The sequence below is a fragment of the Halichoerus grypus genome, chromosome 9 (assembly GCF_964656455.1).
Source record: "Halichoerus grypus chromosome 9, mHalGry1.hap1.1, whole genome shotgun sequence".
Classification (NCBI taxonomy): domain Eukaryota; kingdom Metazoa; phylum Chordata; class Mammalia; order Carnivora; family Phocidae; genus Halichoerus; species Halichoerus grypus.
Window position 1 is genome coordinate 14,429,519 of NC_135720.1, and position 17,721 is coordinate 14,447,239.

The 17,721-nt window shown below is 35.0% G+C and overlaps 1 protein-coding gene across 1 annotated transcript in view; it reads left to right on the plus strand.

The window, feature by feature from the left end:
- SYNE1 (spectrin repeat containing nuclear envelope protein 1) overlaps positions 1–17,721 on the plus strand; it is a 436,526-nt gene that overhangs the window by 114,046 nt on the left and 304,759 nt on the right. The window contains exons 9-14 of the mRNA XM_078054564.1: positions 2,936–3,132; positions 6,239–6,348; positions 9,780–9,830; positions 12,852–12,959; positions 16,084–16,221; positions 17,400–17,564. Coding sequence (XP_077910690.1) covers positions 2,936–3,132; positions 6,239–6,348; positions 9,780–9,830; positions 12,852–12,959; positions 16,084–16,221; positions 17,400–17,564 — 769 coding nt within the window. The remainder of the gene's footprint in view (positions 1–2,935; positions 3,133–6,238; positions 6,349–9,779; positions 9,831–12,851; positions 12,960–16,083; positions 16,222–17,399; positions 17,565–17,721) is intronic.

Here is a 17,721-nt window from a genome sequence, read left to right on the forward strand (position 1 = left end):
TTCAAGAAACTTTTTACTTCCCACCCCCCACCACTCCAGCAACCCTCAGTTTGTTTCCTGAGATTAAGAATTCTTCATATCAGTGAGATCATATGACACATGTCTTTCTCTGATTGACTTATTTCGCTCAGCATAATACCCTCCAGTTCCATCCACGTCATTGCAAATGTGGGAGGGATGGGGTGGCTGGGTGATAGACATTGGGGAGGGTATGTGCTATGGTGAGCGCTATGAATTGTGCAAGACTGTGGAATCACAGATCTGTACCTCTGAAACAAATAATGCAATATATGTTAAGAAAAAAAAAAGAAGATAGGAGGGGAAGAATGAAGAGGGGGAGCTAGAGGGGGAGATGAACCATGAGAGACGATGGACTCTGAAAAAGAAACTGAGGGTTCTAGAGGGGAGGGGGGTGGGGGATGGGTTAGCCTGGTGATGGGTATTAAAGAGGGCACATTCTGCATGGAGCACTGGGTGTTATGCACAAACAATGAATAATGGAACACTACATCAAAAACTAATGATGTAATATACGGTGATTAACATCACATAATTAAAAAAAGAAACTTTTTACTTGTTATTGATAAAAGACTTTAGAATCTGTACCCATTTCAGTATATGACATGTTTTTAAAATAATAATCTGTGAGACTCTGTGGTCTGAATGTTTATCAGTCTCACAAGATTGACCATGACAAGAAAGGACAAAACATCCAGTAAACACCAGACATATTATCAGAATATATTCACTGTTTTCACATAAAATTTCAAAATATGTGAGAAGTAAATAAAAACTCAGTAATGCAACATAATTAAGCCTTCTCTATTTTTTTTTTTACCAACTTTATCTCCTATCACTATATACTCTCAGACATGAAAGAATTAAATTGTAGCATATCTGATATTTGCATACTTCATTTTGAGATGTCTAGGAAGAACAATTGCACTTTAAGACAAAAATTAATAAGATAACAAAACAAATGAAAATTTGTATATCCAGGTCCATTCAAAATGACTTGAAGTAAATATGTATTAGAGGTCAGAAATGCCTATAAACTGGATATACTTCATCACTTCTTTAAGTGATGTGTCCAAGTTTCTTTAAGTTTGTATCACTTCTTTAAGTGACATATCTAAGTTTCCTATATTTTGTATCCGAGATTCTTAAATGAGAGGTTTGGACTAAAACTAAAACTTTTTAGGAATATCACCTACTGCTTTGATGTAATATGAAACATTATAGGTGTGCATGTGTGTGTTCAACAAATATAGAAAAAGAAAATGTACTAAAACTTGAAAAATTATTCCAACGTAGTAATATTTAGGGAAATATTTTCTATATTTTTGAAAATATCTGAAACAATAAACAAGTTGAGGAAAATCAGAAAATATCTAATACACGATGAATATTTGCTAGCTAATTGTTTATTTGCACCCACCTTACTGTGTTAAAAAATAATTTGAGGTGTCTGTGAATACAAAAACATTTTCAAATGAGGAAATGTGAGCAAAAGGAAAATGTAGGTGGAAAAGTAAGATGAAGCCGGGGTAAATGTGCGAATTGAGGAGTTAACAAGAGCACACTGCACTGTTCCACCTGTGTGGGTATTTGCCCGTGTGTCAGACATTGGCTGAAAATATTACATGCATACTACCAGAAACAGAAACTCTGAAAGAACTAAGAGGAGATACAGGATTACTTTATAATTACTAGCATCTTACAAAATTGTTTTGAAAATATGTATTTATGAAGCCAGTGATGAGATCCAATGATGCTATTTTCAGCACTAGGCAATTTATGCAAGCTGAATGTACATTGGTAGAAAAGGATTTAAAGTGACTCTTAAGTTTGCAGAGATAAAATTTAAGGGCACTTACCAACTTTGTATATTAATCAATGTATCAATCAAATATACCTTATGGCTCATGGAAATCTTGAGAATATAATAAAAAAGAGAATTGAGTGATATTACCTCTGCTTCATTTAGAAAGAACTATAATGAGACTAATTTCTTTAAAAGGAGACTACCAAGATATTCATCCATTGAATGTCACCTAATTGATCACCTTCAAAGGCTCTATACTTAACCAAGGGATGTTGTTCAAAGACATCGTTGCAACTTCCTTTTGGAGCTGCCATTATATATAGTTGATAAGTTACATGTAAAAAAAAAAATTCATTGTGAGCTTGTATCACTTTTATTTTCAACAACAAACTATTACTGCCAACTTGAATGAATTCTTAATTATCATAACTGGCTTTGAATTAATTCTATCCGCCACAAAAGAACAAAGATTTGTGACCAAGGGCATTGCTCTCAAGGCAATTCCCAAAACAAGAGTTTAAAAAACAATTTGATCAAACAGTTTGATCAGTGGGGTAAATGGAAACTTGTCTGAACTTATGTGGTTATAGGCTCCTGTGTGACTGATTTAGAGATATGATCACATCCATTTGCATTTGTTCATTCTAAAGTATTTGATATAATTCAGCCATATTATCTTAGTATGTTAATACCTGTGCACGTACAACACACTGTTGTTTATCATTGTCATTGGAAATGTGCTAGATACTTCTTCAAAAATATACACTGATGAATTACTATCAATTTTGGTGTTTTTATAATTTTCTCTTTTTATTTTGCCAGATATGTTTTCTCTATATTAGTTTCCTTTAAAAATGTGCTTTACATTGAATATCTCAATTACTGAAAAGTCTAATATAGAAGATTCTTAAGTATGGAACCAAAACTTCTCCCGCTTATCTTGTTACCCTCTAAAAATTTTATTTTGCCTAATTTTTTTCAAGCAGCTAACTGCTATAACTGCACATGAGTCATTGCTGAGGACTGGATTTTGCATTAGTCCTTGAGGACAGTGCATGTTATCTATTCAGAATGTGACATTATTTTATTTTATTTTTTTATCACATTAAGGCAGACGGGAATAGAAGTAAAAGACTTTGGGCGGAGCTGGAGAAGTGGAGTTGCCTTCCATTCCATCATTCATGCCATTCGACCAGAACTAGTGGACTTGGAGAGAGTGAAAGGGAGACCTAACCGGGAAAACCTGGAGGAGGCTTTCACTATTGCTGAAACAGAACTAGGAATCCCAAGACTACTGGATCCTGAAGGTAAATGGAGTAATTGTTGGTTCTTGCACACATACTTCAAATCAGTAAGTTTCTATGTCTTAAAGGCAGAAATTACAGATGATCTCCGAAACATTATCAGAGGCCAGAAAACTTTAGAAAAGCAGGAAGAAATAGTACCTTCCTGCACTGATTTTCTTTTGGAAAAATATCCACTAGATATGGGAGCAAAATATAGTTCTGTTGCTCCAAACAGCACTTTGACGTGGGTGGTGTCAGCCAAGAGAAGAGTAGTAACTCCATATAGTAAGGGTGGAATGAAAGCTTTAGAAGTGTGCATATTAAGGGGAGGAGGAATGTCCGAGATGAAAGAATTACTCTGTTTATATAACAAAGAAACGGAAGAAGTAAGAGATCATTAATAATCGGAGATCATATCTTTAAAATGTCAGTCACTAGAAACTTAGAAATGTTGATAACCATCCAGTGTTCCAGTGTCAGTTGGGAAAACCACACAAATGGTCGACTACTGTTTTTCATTAGAATTGTCTGGCACCTTTTTGGTAAGGCTGTGAATTTTAAGACATTATAGAAGTGGATTAAGCTCTTTCAAGCCTGCAAAAGAAAATTCTGATGCCTTTAATAAACTTTAGTAAACTGAATAAATTGTTTGTTATATTGACATAAAAGGATTAAAAGTGAATTTTCCAGGGGCGTCTGGGTAGCTCAATTGGTTAAGCATCTGACACTTGATTTTGGCTCAGGTCTTGATCTCAGGATCCTGGGATTGAGCCCTGCTTCCAGCTTTGCACTCAGCGGGGAGTCTGCTTCTTTTCCTCTCCCTCTTCCTCTGCCCCTCCGCCTTCTCTCTCTCTCTCAACTAAATAAATAAATCTTTTTTAAAAAGTGAATTTTCCAAATGTCACAAGCAGTTTCTTATTTGGGTTAGCAGTTATGGATATGTCTATTAATGAATGCAAAAGAGTAAATAGAGGGGTGCCTGGGTGACTCAGTTGGTTAAGCGTCCAATTCTTGATTTCAGCTCAGGTCATGATCCCAGGGTCATGAGATCAAGCTCCACATCAGGCTCCATGCTATGTGTGGAACCTGGTTAAGATTCTCTCTCTCGGGGCGCCTGAGTGGCTCAGTCGTTAAGCGTCTGCCTTCGGCTCAGGTCATGATCCCAGGGTCCTGGGATCGAGCCCCGCATCGGGCTCCCTGCTCGGTGGAAAGCCTGCTTCTCCGTCTCCCACTCCCCCTGCTTGTGTTCCTGCTCTCGCTGTGTCTCTCTCTGTCAAATAAATAAATAAAATCTTTAAAAAAAAAAAAAAAGATTCTCTCCCTTTCCCTCTGCCCCTCCCCCTGCAATAAAAAAAAAAAGCAAAGTAAATACAGTGAAAGCAAGTTCTTTTTAAAGATGAAATTTCAGAATGAGCATGTCTAACTCTAAAACAGTGTTTAAATGGAGATGCTTGTGCCTCCAGGAGTAAGTTACAGATACCTACAAGTCCCTGGTTGGCTTTCCTGAGATGAGAGCAGAATGGAGATCTCTTGCCACTTTAGGATCCTGCTGGGGGTCCCCACAGATTCACCAGGATAGCCAAGGGCTTTCCACCTTATTTCTGTGTACACACACACACACACAAGTCAATAATGTTCAGCTCAAGGAGAAAGCCACACACACATCCCAGCCCTCAATTTTTTTTAGAGTAGGACAGCAAGAGAGTATAAATGATTCTTTCATATCCACTAGACTAGAGAAGCTTAGTGTTCCCTTTGATGATAGAACTGAGGTTGCCCAGATGCAAGGCTAGCCCAGATATAAGGTGATCTTTTGTTTTCCTAATATGAACTCCCCCCTCAAAAGTTATTGATCTTAAACTTTTTTAATTAAAAAAATTAAAAATATAAAAATAAATAAATTTTAAAAAAGAAATTTTAAAAAAGTTATTTAGCAAACCAGAATGTATAAACTTTTAGGAATACAGATTAAATAGATCAATATGTATTACAACAATTAGTTTATGATTTAGTTACACATATATTTAAATGCTGTATTACTATATTAAATTGTGTTAAATGTTTTTTTTCCACTTTCACATCTCATGAAAGTTTTACTTGTTCTTCACGTGCATCTTCCACATCAGTGATCTTGTCATTTCTACAATCACCTTTGAGTCATCCAGTGCATTCCAGAATACATGATCACTGTTTCCTTTGAAGTCTTTTGAGCTGTAGCACTTTTTCAATCCTGCATTGATAGTCTGTAGAAATTATATCTCAAATCACAAGGCACATTACAAAATATTAGGGCAGTTTATATTTTGGTTTCCATGGCTTTTGTTTGTTTTGTTAGATATTTGTAAACTCCAAATGTAATCACCTTTTCATTGCCTTTAAAAGGGATAGTTAAAAGGTGATTTAAAACATTCAACTCTTTGTATGTTGCAGTCTTACCCCTTATATTTCTATAATGATTAAATTTGTATAAACATCTTTGCTTGATTTTTATTGGTTTTATTAGTAAACATCTATACACTTAAAAATATCTTTTCAGGCTCTGTGTTTCCCTCAGAGTACTTGACCATTCAAAGTGTAGTAATTTAGAGAGAATCATGCACAAGGGAGAGGCTATCCAAGGAATTGAACATAAGGCATCTCCCTCTTTTCTAAAATAAAACTTGTGGGGGCAAGAGGGAACTTATCTGTATTTGTGCAGATACAATATACAAGCTCTATGGGCACGTCATTCTGTGCCACACCTGTAAGCATTTTTTACTACCCGCTCACCCCAGTTCTGAAATTTACATAGCATTTATGTTTTATTAACAACACAGAATGTCTGAATAACCATAAAGTGTCTCAGATTTCTGGTGAATTATTGTTGATATTATTTAAATGAAACATGTATTACTTTCCTAAAGGTTCGTAGTTAAAATGTGTCGTCTTTCTGCGTCGTAACATTCCCATCATGTATCATCCAAACTAAATTGGTTTGCCCTCCCTCACCATCTTGAAATATTAATTCTATTCTTCTTTTGCATTGAGGACAGTGTCTTTTGGTATATTAGCTAGATTTCAAAGTTTGTGTTATTAAAATATAAAGAAGGCTAATTAAACCATTCATATTTGGTTTTGGTTGTTCCAGATGTTGATGTGGATAAACCAGATGAGAAGTCTGTTATGACCTATGTAGCCCAGTTTCTGAACCATTACCCTGACATCCACAATACAGGCACTGATGGGCAAGAGAATGACGTAAGTATTTTTTTCTTCAAGCACTGATAGCACACTTAGTGGTAGTGACTTAGATGTTTAAGCATGGTGCTTTCTAAAAATTAAATTTGAATGCTTTATTTTATTTTATTTTATTTTAATTTTGGAATGCATTTCAAAAAGGGAGCAACTGAGTAAAGAATAGGTATCACCAACTGGGGAGGAGATTACAGGGAAAGATTTTTCTGATGTGCATGTTGGATATGTGAGAGAAAGCATTATTAATGATAAATGCTGGACATATAACACTGATGAATTAAAACTGAGGAAAGATAGACATGTTGGGAGATTCATTTAGTAATTTGAGGATTGAAGTAATTTCATATTCATCATGTCATTTGTGCCTTTAGAGCTTGAGTCCCCATATTCTGTTCAATCTGAGAAAATCTATTTTTGACTTTCAGATTTATTATATAAGGCACTACTCAGAACAAACATATGGAAGTAAGGCAAACTTGTAAAAGCCCTGATATTCACTGTGATTAGATTTTTTTCAGCCTCTCAATAGTTTAAATAACATTTATATTTTTCATACTGCTCCACTGACATATGTTCATTGTCATAAAAGAGAAAAAGTGAAAAAAAGGAAAAAGAAAATGATCTGTACTTGATCTTTTAGAGAGACCCTATCCTAGAAAAAAATTAATATGTTGGTGTATGTTTCCAACATTTGTCTATATGTATGTAGACACATATAATATTTTAACAAAAACAGAATTATAGTACACATACAACTTCATCTTTTTTTTTCTGTTAACATAAAAACATTCCTATACCATTCTTTCCAGGACATCATATAGATATACAATAATTTATCCAGTCTTAATTGTTGAAAATTTCTGAATTTTTGCCATTATAAAAAGTGCTTCTATGAACAATTCTGTAATAAAACATCATTTTATGATTCTTTCTTCAAAGTGGAATTTCTAGGCTAAAGTGCATATAGATTTTTAATGCTTTTTGAAATTTTTTTTTTAATTTTCCTGTAGAAAGTTTGTCCCATTTTACACTCCAGCCAGCACACCAGAATGCCTATTTTCCCAGACTTTAATTTTTTTTTTAAGATTTTATTTATTTATTTATTTATTTATTTATTTATTTGACATAGAGAGACATGGCGAGAGAGGGAACACAAGCAGGGGTAGTGGGAGAGGGAGAAGCAGGCTTCCTGCAGAACAGAGAGCCCAATGTGGGGCTCGATCCCAGGACCCTGAGATCATGACCTGACAGACACTTAAGACTGAGCCACCCAGGCGCCCCTATTTTCTCAGACTTTAACAATGGATATTACCATTCTTCTAATTTTTTTAAGTATTATTATTATTTTTTAATTATAAAGTGGATTTACTACTGAATTTAAAATTAATTATAAGGCAAAATGAGAGAGAGAGAGAGAGAGAAATAAATGGAATTTTCAAGATGGGTTAAAAAACCGTCTGACTTCATTGCTCAGGTCTCAACTACAGTTTTCAAAGCAGTTTGAGAGTATAATGAAGAGAAACAAGAAAAACAACAAAAAACTTGGTATGGTTTCCAAACAGATTTAGAAACAGGTCTAAAAAAGGAAAAGGCCACGGGCTCATAACCCCAGATTTTCAAATAGGTGAAGGTATTGCACTAATAGAAATCTGTGACTTCATAAAAAAGTAAGCAAAACAATGGTAACTGGTGTTTCCTAGGTTGCTTGGATGAAGTTAATTTGGCATTTGATAGAACTATGTTCGTTTTTTTTAAAACTATCATTTCAGGAAACCTGTTTTGTTCCTTGACAGGATTCAGGCGCAAATGTTGACCACCAGAGTAACTTACCCATAGTCAGCAAAGTAAATGTTTCTAAGAAGCACTGCAGGAGGCAAAACCAGACTTTCTGTACAAATCCTAGCATAGACAGATGCATGTGCTTCAGTGTCATTTGGGGTTTTCTGGGTTTTGAGAATATAATTGGATGTAGATGTTGCTGTGTGAATAAGAAACTCTATTAGAAAGCATATTAGACTTACCCCATACAGCTTAGAGAAAGTCAGCTTTCATCTGATTTTCATATCAAAAGTCCTTCTGTTACCCAATTGGATTTATTTCTGATCAAGTTTCTGAGTTTGTACTGTTTTAATTTCTCTGACATTAATCATCTCCCCAGATGAGTAAACTCTGTGACTGGCAATGTCTGAGAAACAAAAGAAGGTGCTTTTGTTCATACTCATGAGCAAGAATCGAATGCCAAAACTCCTCGAGGTTTGAAAGACACACATTCCTGACATAAGCTTGTTAATAGGCTTTACTAAAGAGGCTTTATTATTAAGAGATTAATTTCATTATCTAGAAAATAAATTCTGATTTTTTTAAAAAGTTCCCTCTATCCCTTCCTGAAAAGAGAGTACATATGATTTCTTCAGGGTTATTTCAAAAATTAATTTTGAGGAAAATATATTATAAGCTTTGCCCCTTTTTAGTGTGGCATTTGTAATGGAGGGCATATGCATCTAAAAATGAATATTTTCAATAAGAAAAAGGAATTTTATGTATTTTATATATTTTTCATTTGCTTAATGCAGCTAAATGGCCACCTAATTTTATCTGGTGAAACTTTAAGATTTTATAGATTATACACATTAGGGCTATTGATGCCATCACCTCAAAATACTTAGCATTCGTCTAATCAAGTCTTAGGAAATAGTTCTTTTAATTCGCTTTTAAAAAGCTTGGCATCACCGTGTCTCCCAGGCTTCCCTTTTTTGGTGAATTTGAATGCTGTATCCTCTTTATGAGTTTATTTAAATTAGATACTTTATAGATAGGATTTTTAAATCTGATTTTCTCATTGGAAATAGACATTGCTATGCTTTCTTACTCCAACCAATAAAACTGATCAAGTTTTTCCCTAAAGGTGTTCTTGAATAATTAGCACTCAATCATAAATAAATAAAATACGCCTATTAGTTCATCTCTGTGAGCTATTAAACTTTCAGTTGTTTGTTCACTCATTCCTTCTCCCACTGCAACAACTACTACCGACTGCTTTGAGAAGCACAGCGCCATCTTAACTGGTATAGGGGTACAGAGATGCATCTTATGAGTGTATTTAAGAGAAAAGAAATGAATTAATATACCTCTTCTCTACATAGTTCACCATTTAAAATGGTTAATATTTCAAGCTATAAATATTTGTAAAATGTAAATATTGCCAAAAATTAAAACAAAACATCAAATGCTAGAATACTACATTGCCTTATTGGATTTGAACATTTTGATGCTTTCAAAAGTTATGAAAATCTCTTAAAGTAACTATGCCCATAAAATTATCATCTATTTATTTATGGACAGATGCCTCTCCATTGTTTTTTTTCTTGTTTCCTGTATAATTTTTGTCCCTGATTTATATTATTTTTCTATATATTATCTTTTCATATTGTTAGGAAATACTTCCAGGTTTTCCATCTTTTGCAAATTCTATCCAAAATTTTAAGGTAAGATTTAAATAATCTTGAATCAGTGACCTCTTTCAAACATCCTACGTTCCATAGCTTATTAGCCATTCCTTTGCATGTATATGTCTTTATATACACATTTCTTTTAATGCATTAATTCTGTTATTTCCTTTTCCTTTCTAATAGAATAAATAACATGTAAGTGTTATTGAATATTAGTTATAGTCTAAGCCACTTGCATGGACTAATCTTTAATTATAAGATAGCATCAATTAATTTCTTTTTAATAACACTTAATAGCACTAATAAAAGGAAAAAAATATAATAACTATGGTTTCTTTGTATGTGACATGAGAAATAAACAAAGCTAAAGATTTATTTTTATATGTTAACATATTAAGCGGGAAATTATTATTTGAAAAAAGCTAAGTATTCATTTAGCTTGTCTCCTGAGTTTTATTACATCTCTTCTGCTCAGTATTTGGTCATATAGTTTATTTAGTAAAGTTCATGACATGTGGTAAGTGCTCAGATATACTTGTGGAATTAATGATTATGAGTTCTTTCCCAATTTCAAGTTGTCCCATACTTTTTCCATCTTTCTTTATGTTCCATCTAGGCTTGAGGTTAAGGATCTATCAACAAAGTAGACTTCATGCCAACACTGTAATAACAATTAGAAGTAACTAATTTTATATCAAATATTAAATTAATTTTTATTTCATGCTCCATGAATCATGAGTTGATGTACACATAAACCTACTACAGAACATATAAAGATGCCTGTGTGTATGTTTGAATGAAATAGAGAGAAAGAGAAAAAGTCATGAGAATACTGGCCATTTAACTGCCTGGAATTTAGGTGGTCTTTTATAGGCAAATAAACCCCCAGGTCTTTGAATGCATATAAAAGTTAACAGTTGAAGAAAAGCCACTAGACTAAATGGGCTCCGGGAATCTAAATACTGTTTGGACAATATCTCCTCTTAAAAGGAGAATGTTGAGTGTGTAAATAGCTACATGCTTCTTACCTTATTGCAATTTGCCTGACACTGCCCCACCAGTAGAAAAGTCATTTACTAGATGAACTCTAATGAGGTTATTTTAAGAACATAATTCTTTCTCTCAGATGACTTTGTGAAATAATTTCAACTGGTGAGAAGCAGGTCCTTGGAGGCTCATAGTGAGGTCCTATGCTCACTTCGATGATCTTCCCCCCACTTAGTAGTCACATTGGCTTCTGATACCTTGGAGGTAAACCAAGAGCATTTAGTTCTTCTGAGCTCGTAAGAATGTGCCATTGGTGCTTTTATGGGCATGATGGTCAACCAATAAACCATGTGCCTTGGTCACGTTTATCTGTTCATTCAGAGGAGCCATCTTAGGAAAGGCTAAAGCTTTGGAGTTTTGGACTCCTGTTCCATTTCTTTCTCTACTTACCTATATTACTAATCATTTATTCTACCATTATATATTGAGTGAGACTGGGTGCCAGACACTGTGTTAGGCTAGAGAAAAATAAGAGACATAAGGTGCTTGTACTATGGGTGGAAGGGAAGAGACAATTAAGTGGACAATACAAAATAGTGCTTTTTCAGCGAATATTTGAGCTCAGGTTGTTACAGGATCAGAGAAGTGTTCTCAAAATGTGGTCCCTAGACCAGCAACGTTAGATTCACCTGGAAGCTTCTTTAGAAATACAAATTCTCGTCCTCTACCCTAGACATCCTGAGCCAAGGAAGACTGAATGTGGTGCCCAGCAATTTGTTTTCACAAGCCCTCCAGGTGATTCTAGTGCACACTACTGTGTGAGAACCACTGGCACAGAAGAGGGACCCCCAACCAGACTTCTGGGTCAGAAAAAGCTTTCTAGAGAGGTTGTGTCTGAGCTGATCTCTGAAGAAGGTGTTATCCAGGGGAAGATGTTTTCAGGCAGGGTAGGATTGCTTTTGCAAGAGTGGAAAGAAAGAGAAGCATGGATCGTGACAGCACTGTGGCCAGCCTCTGGGCTAGGTGTGCTGCACAGGTTATCCTGAATTCTCCCCCAAACCGGGGAAGCGGTGTGTGAGGTCGACTCAGATGAAGGTACAGCAGTAGAGAGGAGGGGAAAAAAAAAATGTGTCCAAAGTCACAGAGCTGATACTTGTCAGAACCAGAATTTGGAACCAGTTTTGCCCACCTGCATGGCCAGCACTCTGTCTCCTCTGCCACTTAACTTGTCATCAGTCACTTCATCTGTGTCACAGGGCTGTGGTCAAGTGAGATGCTGTAGTTGGAAGCTATTTGTAAGTGCCAAGAACCATGTTAAATGTGTTTTTGGTTACTTTGACATTCTTAACAGATAAGAAATCTTGTGAAAAATTAGGATTTTTTCACTAAATCAATGCTAGAATGGCTTGTTATTATTTGTGGAAACAATGATCTAAATCTCTTTTTTTTTCATGTTTGATAATGTGAGTGGTAGCCTGGATGCATTCATTCAGGAAATATTTTGGTAAATATTTATAGGTGCTGTGTTACCAGGGTCTAGTAATACCATATTGAACAAAATAAATATTTTCTGTCATCGTGGAGCTTATGTTATAATACTGAATAGCATTTTAAAATAATACTAGCCCACAGTGTTACTGTGATTGTAACTCCTTGGATTCAGTCAAAATTTTTCTCATCCAGAATGGTCCTCTGGGGTACAAATGACCTTGGGTTAAGAAGCACCCCCCGGCCTATGTTTTCAGTCCTATCCCAGCCATTGTTCTTTCTTAGTATTTTTGTATTTAGGATATTTCCTCTTGAGCACATTTTCTTAATTAAATTACTGTTTCTTGAGAAAAAAAATGGAGGTAGGTCATTTCAGTATTTAGCAAGATAATTAAGCTATTTTTCTAGAATTAACTTTTCTCTTACTCTCCAAAAGAGGTGAGGGAGAGGAGAGAGAGAAGTTTTTCAGAGACAATTGGAACTTATTAAATATTCAGTGCATTCTAGAATCAACCAGTTATTAATCAGCAATTAAGTCAATGCATAGTTACTAATAAAATTGTAATATCTTCTGGTTTCTAGAGAGAAGACAGGCTAATTTTGAAGGAAACAAAAGTTTGGATAGAACAATTTGAAAGAGATTTGACAAGGGCACAGATGACAGAATCAAATTTGCAAGATAAATATCAGGTAATGTATGAAAAAATATTTCAGTTTCTTAAAATCCTTTTTATGAGTAATATTAATATATGTCATTTAATCTATGTTTATCTTTCAAATGATATTAATGAGAAAAATCTTTAAAGAAATAATTATGTGTTATCTTAAGTTTGCATGTAATTTAATAATTGTATTTCTGTGTAAATAGGTAGTTTTAAAAAATTTAAGACATTTATATATTGTAATATGATTGCCATTATAGAGATAATTAGCACCTCTATCACATTGCATAAGTATTTCTTTTTTGTGGTTGGGATAATTAAATTCTAGTCTTTTAGCAAGTTTGATGAATATAATACAATATTATTATCTATATTCACTCTAGGACTCATTTACTTCTCGTTGCAAGTTTGAACACTTAAATAACGTCTTTCATATCTCCCCGCCCTCACCTCCCATCCCTTGGTAACCACCATTTTCTTTGTTTTTATGAGTTTGGCTTTTTTCACATAAAAGTGATGTCATATAGTATTTGTCTTTTTCTGTCTGCCTTATCTCACTTAGCATAATGTCCTCAAGGTCCATCTGTGCTGTCACAAATAGCAGGATGTCCTTCTTTATCACTATATTTATAGATCTCTCTATCTATCACATCTCCTTTATCATTCATCCATTAATGGGCACTTAGGTTGTTTCCGTATCTTGGCTATTGTGAATAATGCTGCAGTCAACAAGGGAGTGCAGATATCTCTTCAGTATCTTGTTTATTTCCTTTGGGTATATATACGGAGAGGTGGAATTAGTAGTTTTCAATTGTGTGTGTCCATCCTGTATGTTGAGCTCCGAAGCTTCATGACTTATCTGGAACTCAGAGTCTTATAGATGACCCCAAGGACAAACATCTAGTCATTGTTTTTCTATAGCTCATGATCTTATAGTTGTCACATAACAAAAAATTCCACCAAAAAATGACTTCAGTGCCAAATAGAAAACTACTATAGAATAAGCCGCATCTAACAAAGGCTTGCAACACGACTATTTGGAGTGGGCTCATTAATGGGATCAGTTTCTATTGCGACCTGTCCGGTTCGACAGTGTTGCTCTCAAATTGAGGCCGCCAAGGTTGTTTCTGCTAGTTCCCCCAGTTTCCTTATCCTGCTGTTACTTGGATTTTGGCTTTCAATTTTCACTTCTCAGACATAAAATTTTATAACAGGTGTTCCCATTAAATTGTGATTTATTGTATGCAGCATTGACATTTTCCTCCTATTTAAAATAGCATTGCATTTTAGTGGCCAAACTATAATATGTCCTGGTCTACATTATAATTTAATTGGTTTTGCTACATAAAAGGGGGCAATGATAGGACACTCAACATGGCAGATGATAAAGGATTTAGCTGTTGGCGTTAGTGTGTGGATTTTATGTAACAATATCTATAAAGTGTGCCTGAATTTAGATGAATGGTGCCATCAATATTATATTTGTTGAACATGTTATATGTTATTTGCTTTGAAACTCAATGTAATATTTTTTTTCTCAAAAATATAATTTTCTGGGTGAGCTTCATTAAAAAAAATGATTAAGCCAGTAAATTGAGAATAGAAATACAAGAACAGAGTGAATATACTTATTAGACCATTGGTGAGTTTTAGTTTGGGCATAAATTATAAAAAATCAAGTACAAATTATGAAGTTACCTGTTGTACAAATGTTATTGTATAAAGGGAAGACAAAGGATTAGAAAAGTATGAAACAGAAACACTCCTTTCAGGCTAAAGATGATCAGCTGTCTCTTAAAAAAAATTTAGGGACCATCTGAAATCTGAACATAGGAAACATTTTCCTCATCTGTGTGTTTCTTACATAATCAGCATTTTCTGTTTCTACTTATCAGTCAATAGTTCATTTTTCTGTTTTTTTCATGCATAGAATTCTGTGGAACAAAATTGAAGGTCAAATTTATGTTTTGGTGTTTTTAAATTACGTTAAGTTAGAGGCAATGGAAGATAAAAGTTGTGGTAAAATATTTACTCACCATCTCCCCCCAGTGTTCTTCATGTGAACTTACATGTTTGTTTGACAAATTCTTTCAGATGTGTTTGTAGGGACATTCTCGTGTTCTTTAACATAATTGCACATTTTAGTGGTATTTTCAATTCAATTTGGACTTGGAGTCTTATTTTAGGATGTGTTAATTTAATATAAAATGTAGAACTTTAATTAAAATCACTAATTCTTAAAGTTAGTATTAGACTTAGGGTTAAGTCTACATATTACAAATTTATGTTAAAACATACGATGATAAAAGAAATGATACAATAATTAATATTTTAATGCCATAAAGTTAAAGCAAAATATTATATAATTGAGGTCCCTTAAGTAAACCTCTTTACCCGACTTACTTAAACACAAATTTAGATATCTTTAAATCAGTATCATTTAGATATATATAATTTCTAACCTAAATTATCTAGTATTTTGTTTTTTGTTTTTTGTTTTTTTTAATTTTTTTTTTAAGATTTTATTTATTTATTTGACAGAGAGAGACACAGCAAGAGAGGGAACACAAGCAGGGGGAGCGGGAGAGGGAGAAGCAGGCTTCCCGCGGAGTGGGGAGCCCGATGCGGGGCTCGATCCCAGGGTCCTGGGATCATGACCTGAGCCGAAGGCAGACGCTTAATGACTGAGCCACCCAGGCGCCCCTAGTATTTTGAAGTAAAGCAACTATTTTGATGATTAGCATAGGTTTGTATTAGTATTGACTATATATTTCTTGAGAGCATGGACTGGGACATAGATTATTTAACTAGAAATGAGAAATCTTAGGTTTTAGTCCTGCCTCTACTACTTGTTCTTGCCAAGTTACCTCTGGGCTTCCTATTGTAATAAAAATAGGTCACATCGATGTTGTAGGGTTATGGAGAAAGCCAGAGGAATGAAGTGTAGAGAGCAGTTAGCATGGGACCAAGCTCATCATCAGGGCTTGAAGAACGGTAGCTGCTATCAGTATCACGGGACTGTCATCATTATTACCAACAACATATATCGAGCATTATCCCAATATAAAGGATTGTTACTTAGGAAATGTGGTTTCCTTTGCATTTGCTGTTTTTGACTCATTTCCATGTTGTTGCTCTTTTTCCTCTTTTAGTCATTCAAGCACCTCAGAGTTCAATATGAAATAAAAAGGAAACAGATTGAACATTTAACACAACCAGTACATAGAAACGGTAAACTGTCACTTGACCAAGCGTTGGTAAAACAATCCTGGGACAGAGTGTCCTCCAGGGTAAGTTCTCCCATGATTAATTTCATTAACGTTGACATCATTTAGTCAAGAACATTTTCCATCATGTTTTTCTACACAGTGAGTTTTCATCTGGTCCTACAGCCTCTTTTCTGGAGGAAGGAAAGGCTTACCTGTGGGAGTTTTCCTTTAAGTTAGTGGAAGTACTTGGCTTAACAACTCTTCGGCTTTTGCCTGCCCTATACGTAGTTTCCCTGTTGAGTAGATGATGGATTGAAATCCTGAAAGGCTCAATTCTGGATCATTTAGAAGAGATGACTCATCCAAGAATGGAGCCTCAGCAATTTCTCTAAAGTTTATAACCAGGTTTCATCAACAGTTGGTCATCCTCCTATATTCACATTCGTTTTTAACAGTCTTTAATTTCAGCAAATCTTATCCGGTCCTTCGTGAACCTGAAAGAAAACTGCTCAGTAACTTTCACATTAATATTCAGCAAACTTAAAGGCCAAGATTTCAAAACCTCTGAAACTTCTGTCACTAATGGGAATATTTGCCTTGAACTTACCGTATTTTCTTCATTTTTATAATCTAATCTTTTCCCCACAAACTCTACCAGAGAATAGGTTAGTTCCAAGCACCTCAACCTATCCCACCTGATGTTCCAATAAGTCAGAAAACACTGCTTAAGAATTGGATAAAGTGGTAGAAATGAAGAAATAGTTAGAAATTGTACTATCACGGAAAGAATCCTGAATATTGTACTTCCTCTGGAGATGACTGGATGACCCTGATTTTTCTGGACCTGTTCTCATGTGGGAGGTTTTAAAGGATACACATCAGCTATTGTATAACATCTGGATCCTTGAGCATCTCAGCAAACCCAGTCCCTTCCCTTTCAGCAAAAGCCCCGAAATTGAAAATCAGAGGGGGCTTTACGCTCTTCCTATAAGAAGAAAATTGTTTAAGCTCTCAATAATGTCCTTCCATGTCTAAGGTGTGTTTTAAGTCTCCTCAAAATTTGCTTGTAACTATAATTTCCTCCTCATTCTCAAAGTATCAAATTCAGAACACAGATATTTTCTTCCTTGATATTTATTACGTTAACCTGAAATTATTAACTTAAACCCTTAGGTAGGCTTTTAGAAATCATTTGGGGGAGTTTTAGGAATTGTCTTCGGTATTAAAGATAATTATGTTTTTCTACTTTTGTATTCCAGCTCTTTGATTGGCATATACAGCTTGATAAATCTCTCCCGGCCCCTCTGGGTACCATAGGCTCCTGGTTATACAGAGCAGAGATGGCCCTGAGAGAGGAAATCACCATTCAGCAGGTCCATGAGGAAACGGCCAACACAATACAGCGGAAACGCGAGCAACACAAGGTACAAATCCTGGTGGGGAAATCTTCTGGCGTGACAGTCCTAGTGTGGTCTGGGGATGTGGCTGTTTAGACCTTCCACGGACATGGGTCCCTCAGGCATCACTCATACCGTTTCAGAGATGCCACACGACACTCACCCATGCTTGTGACTGATGGTT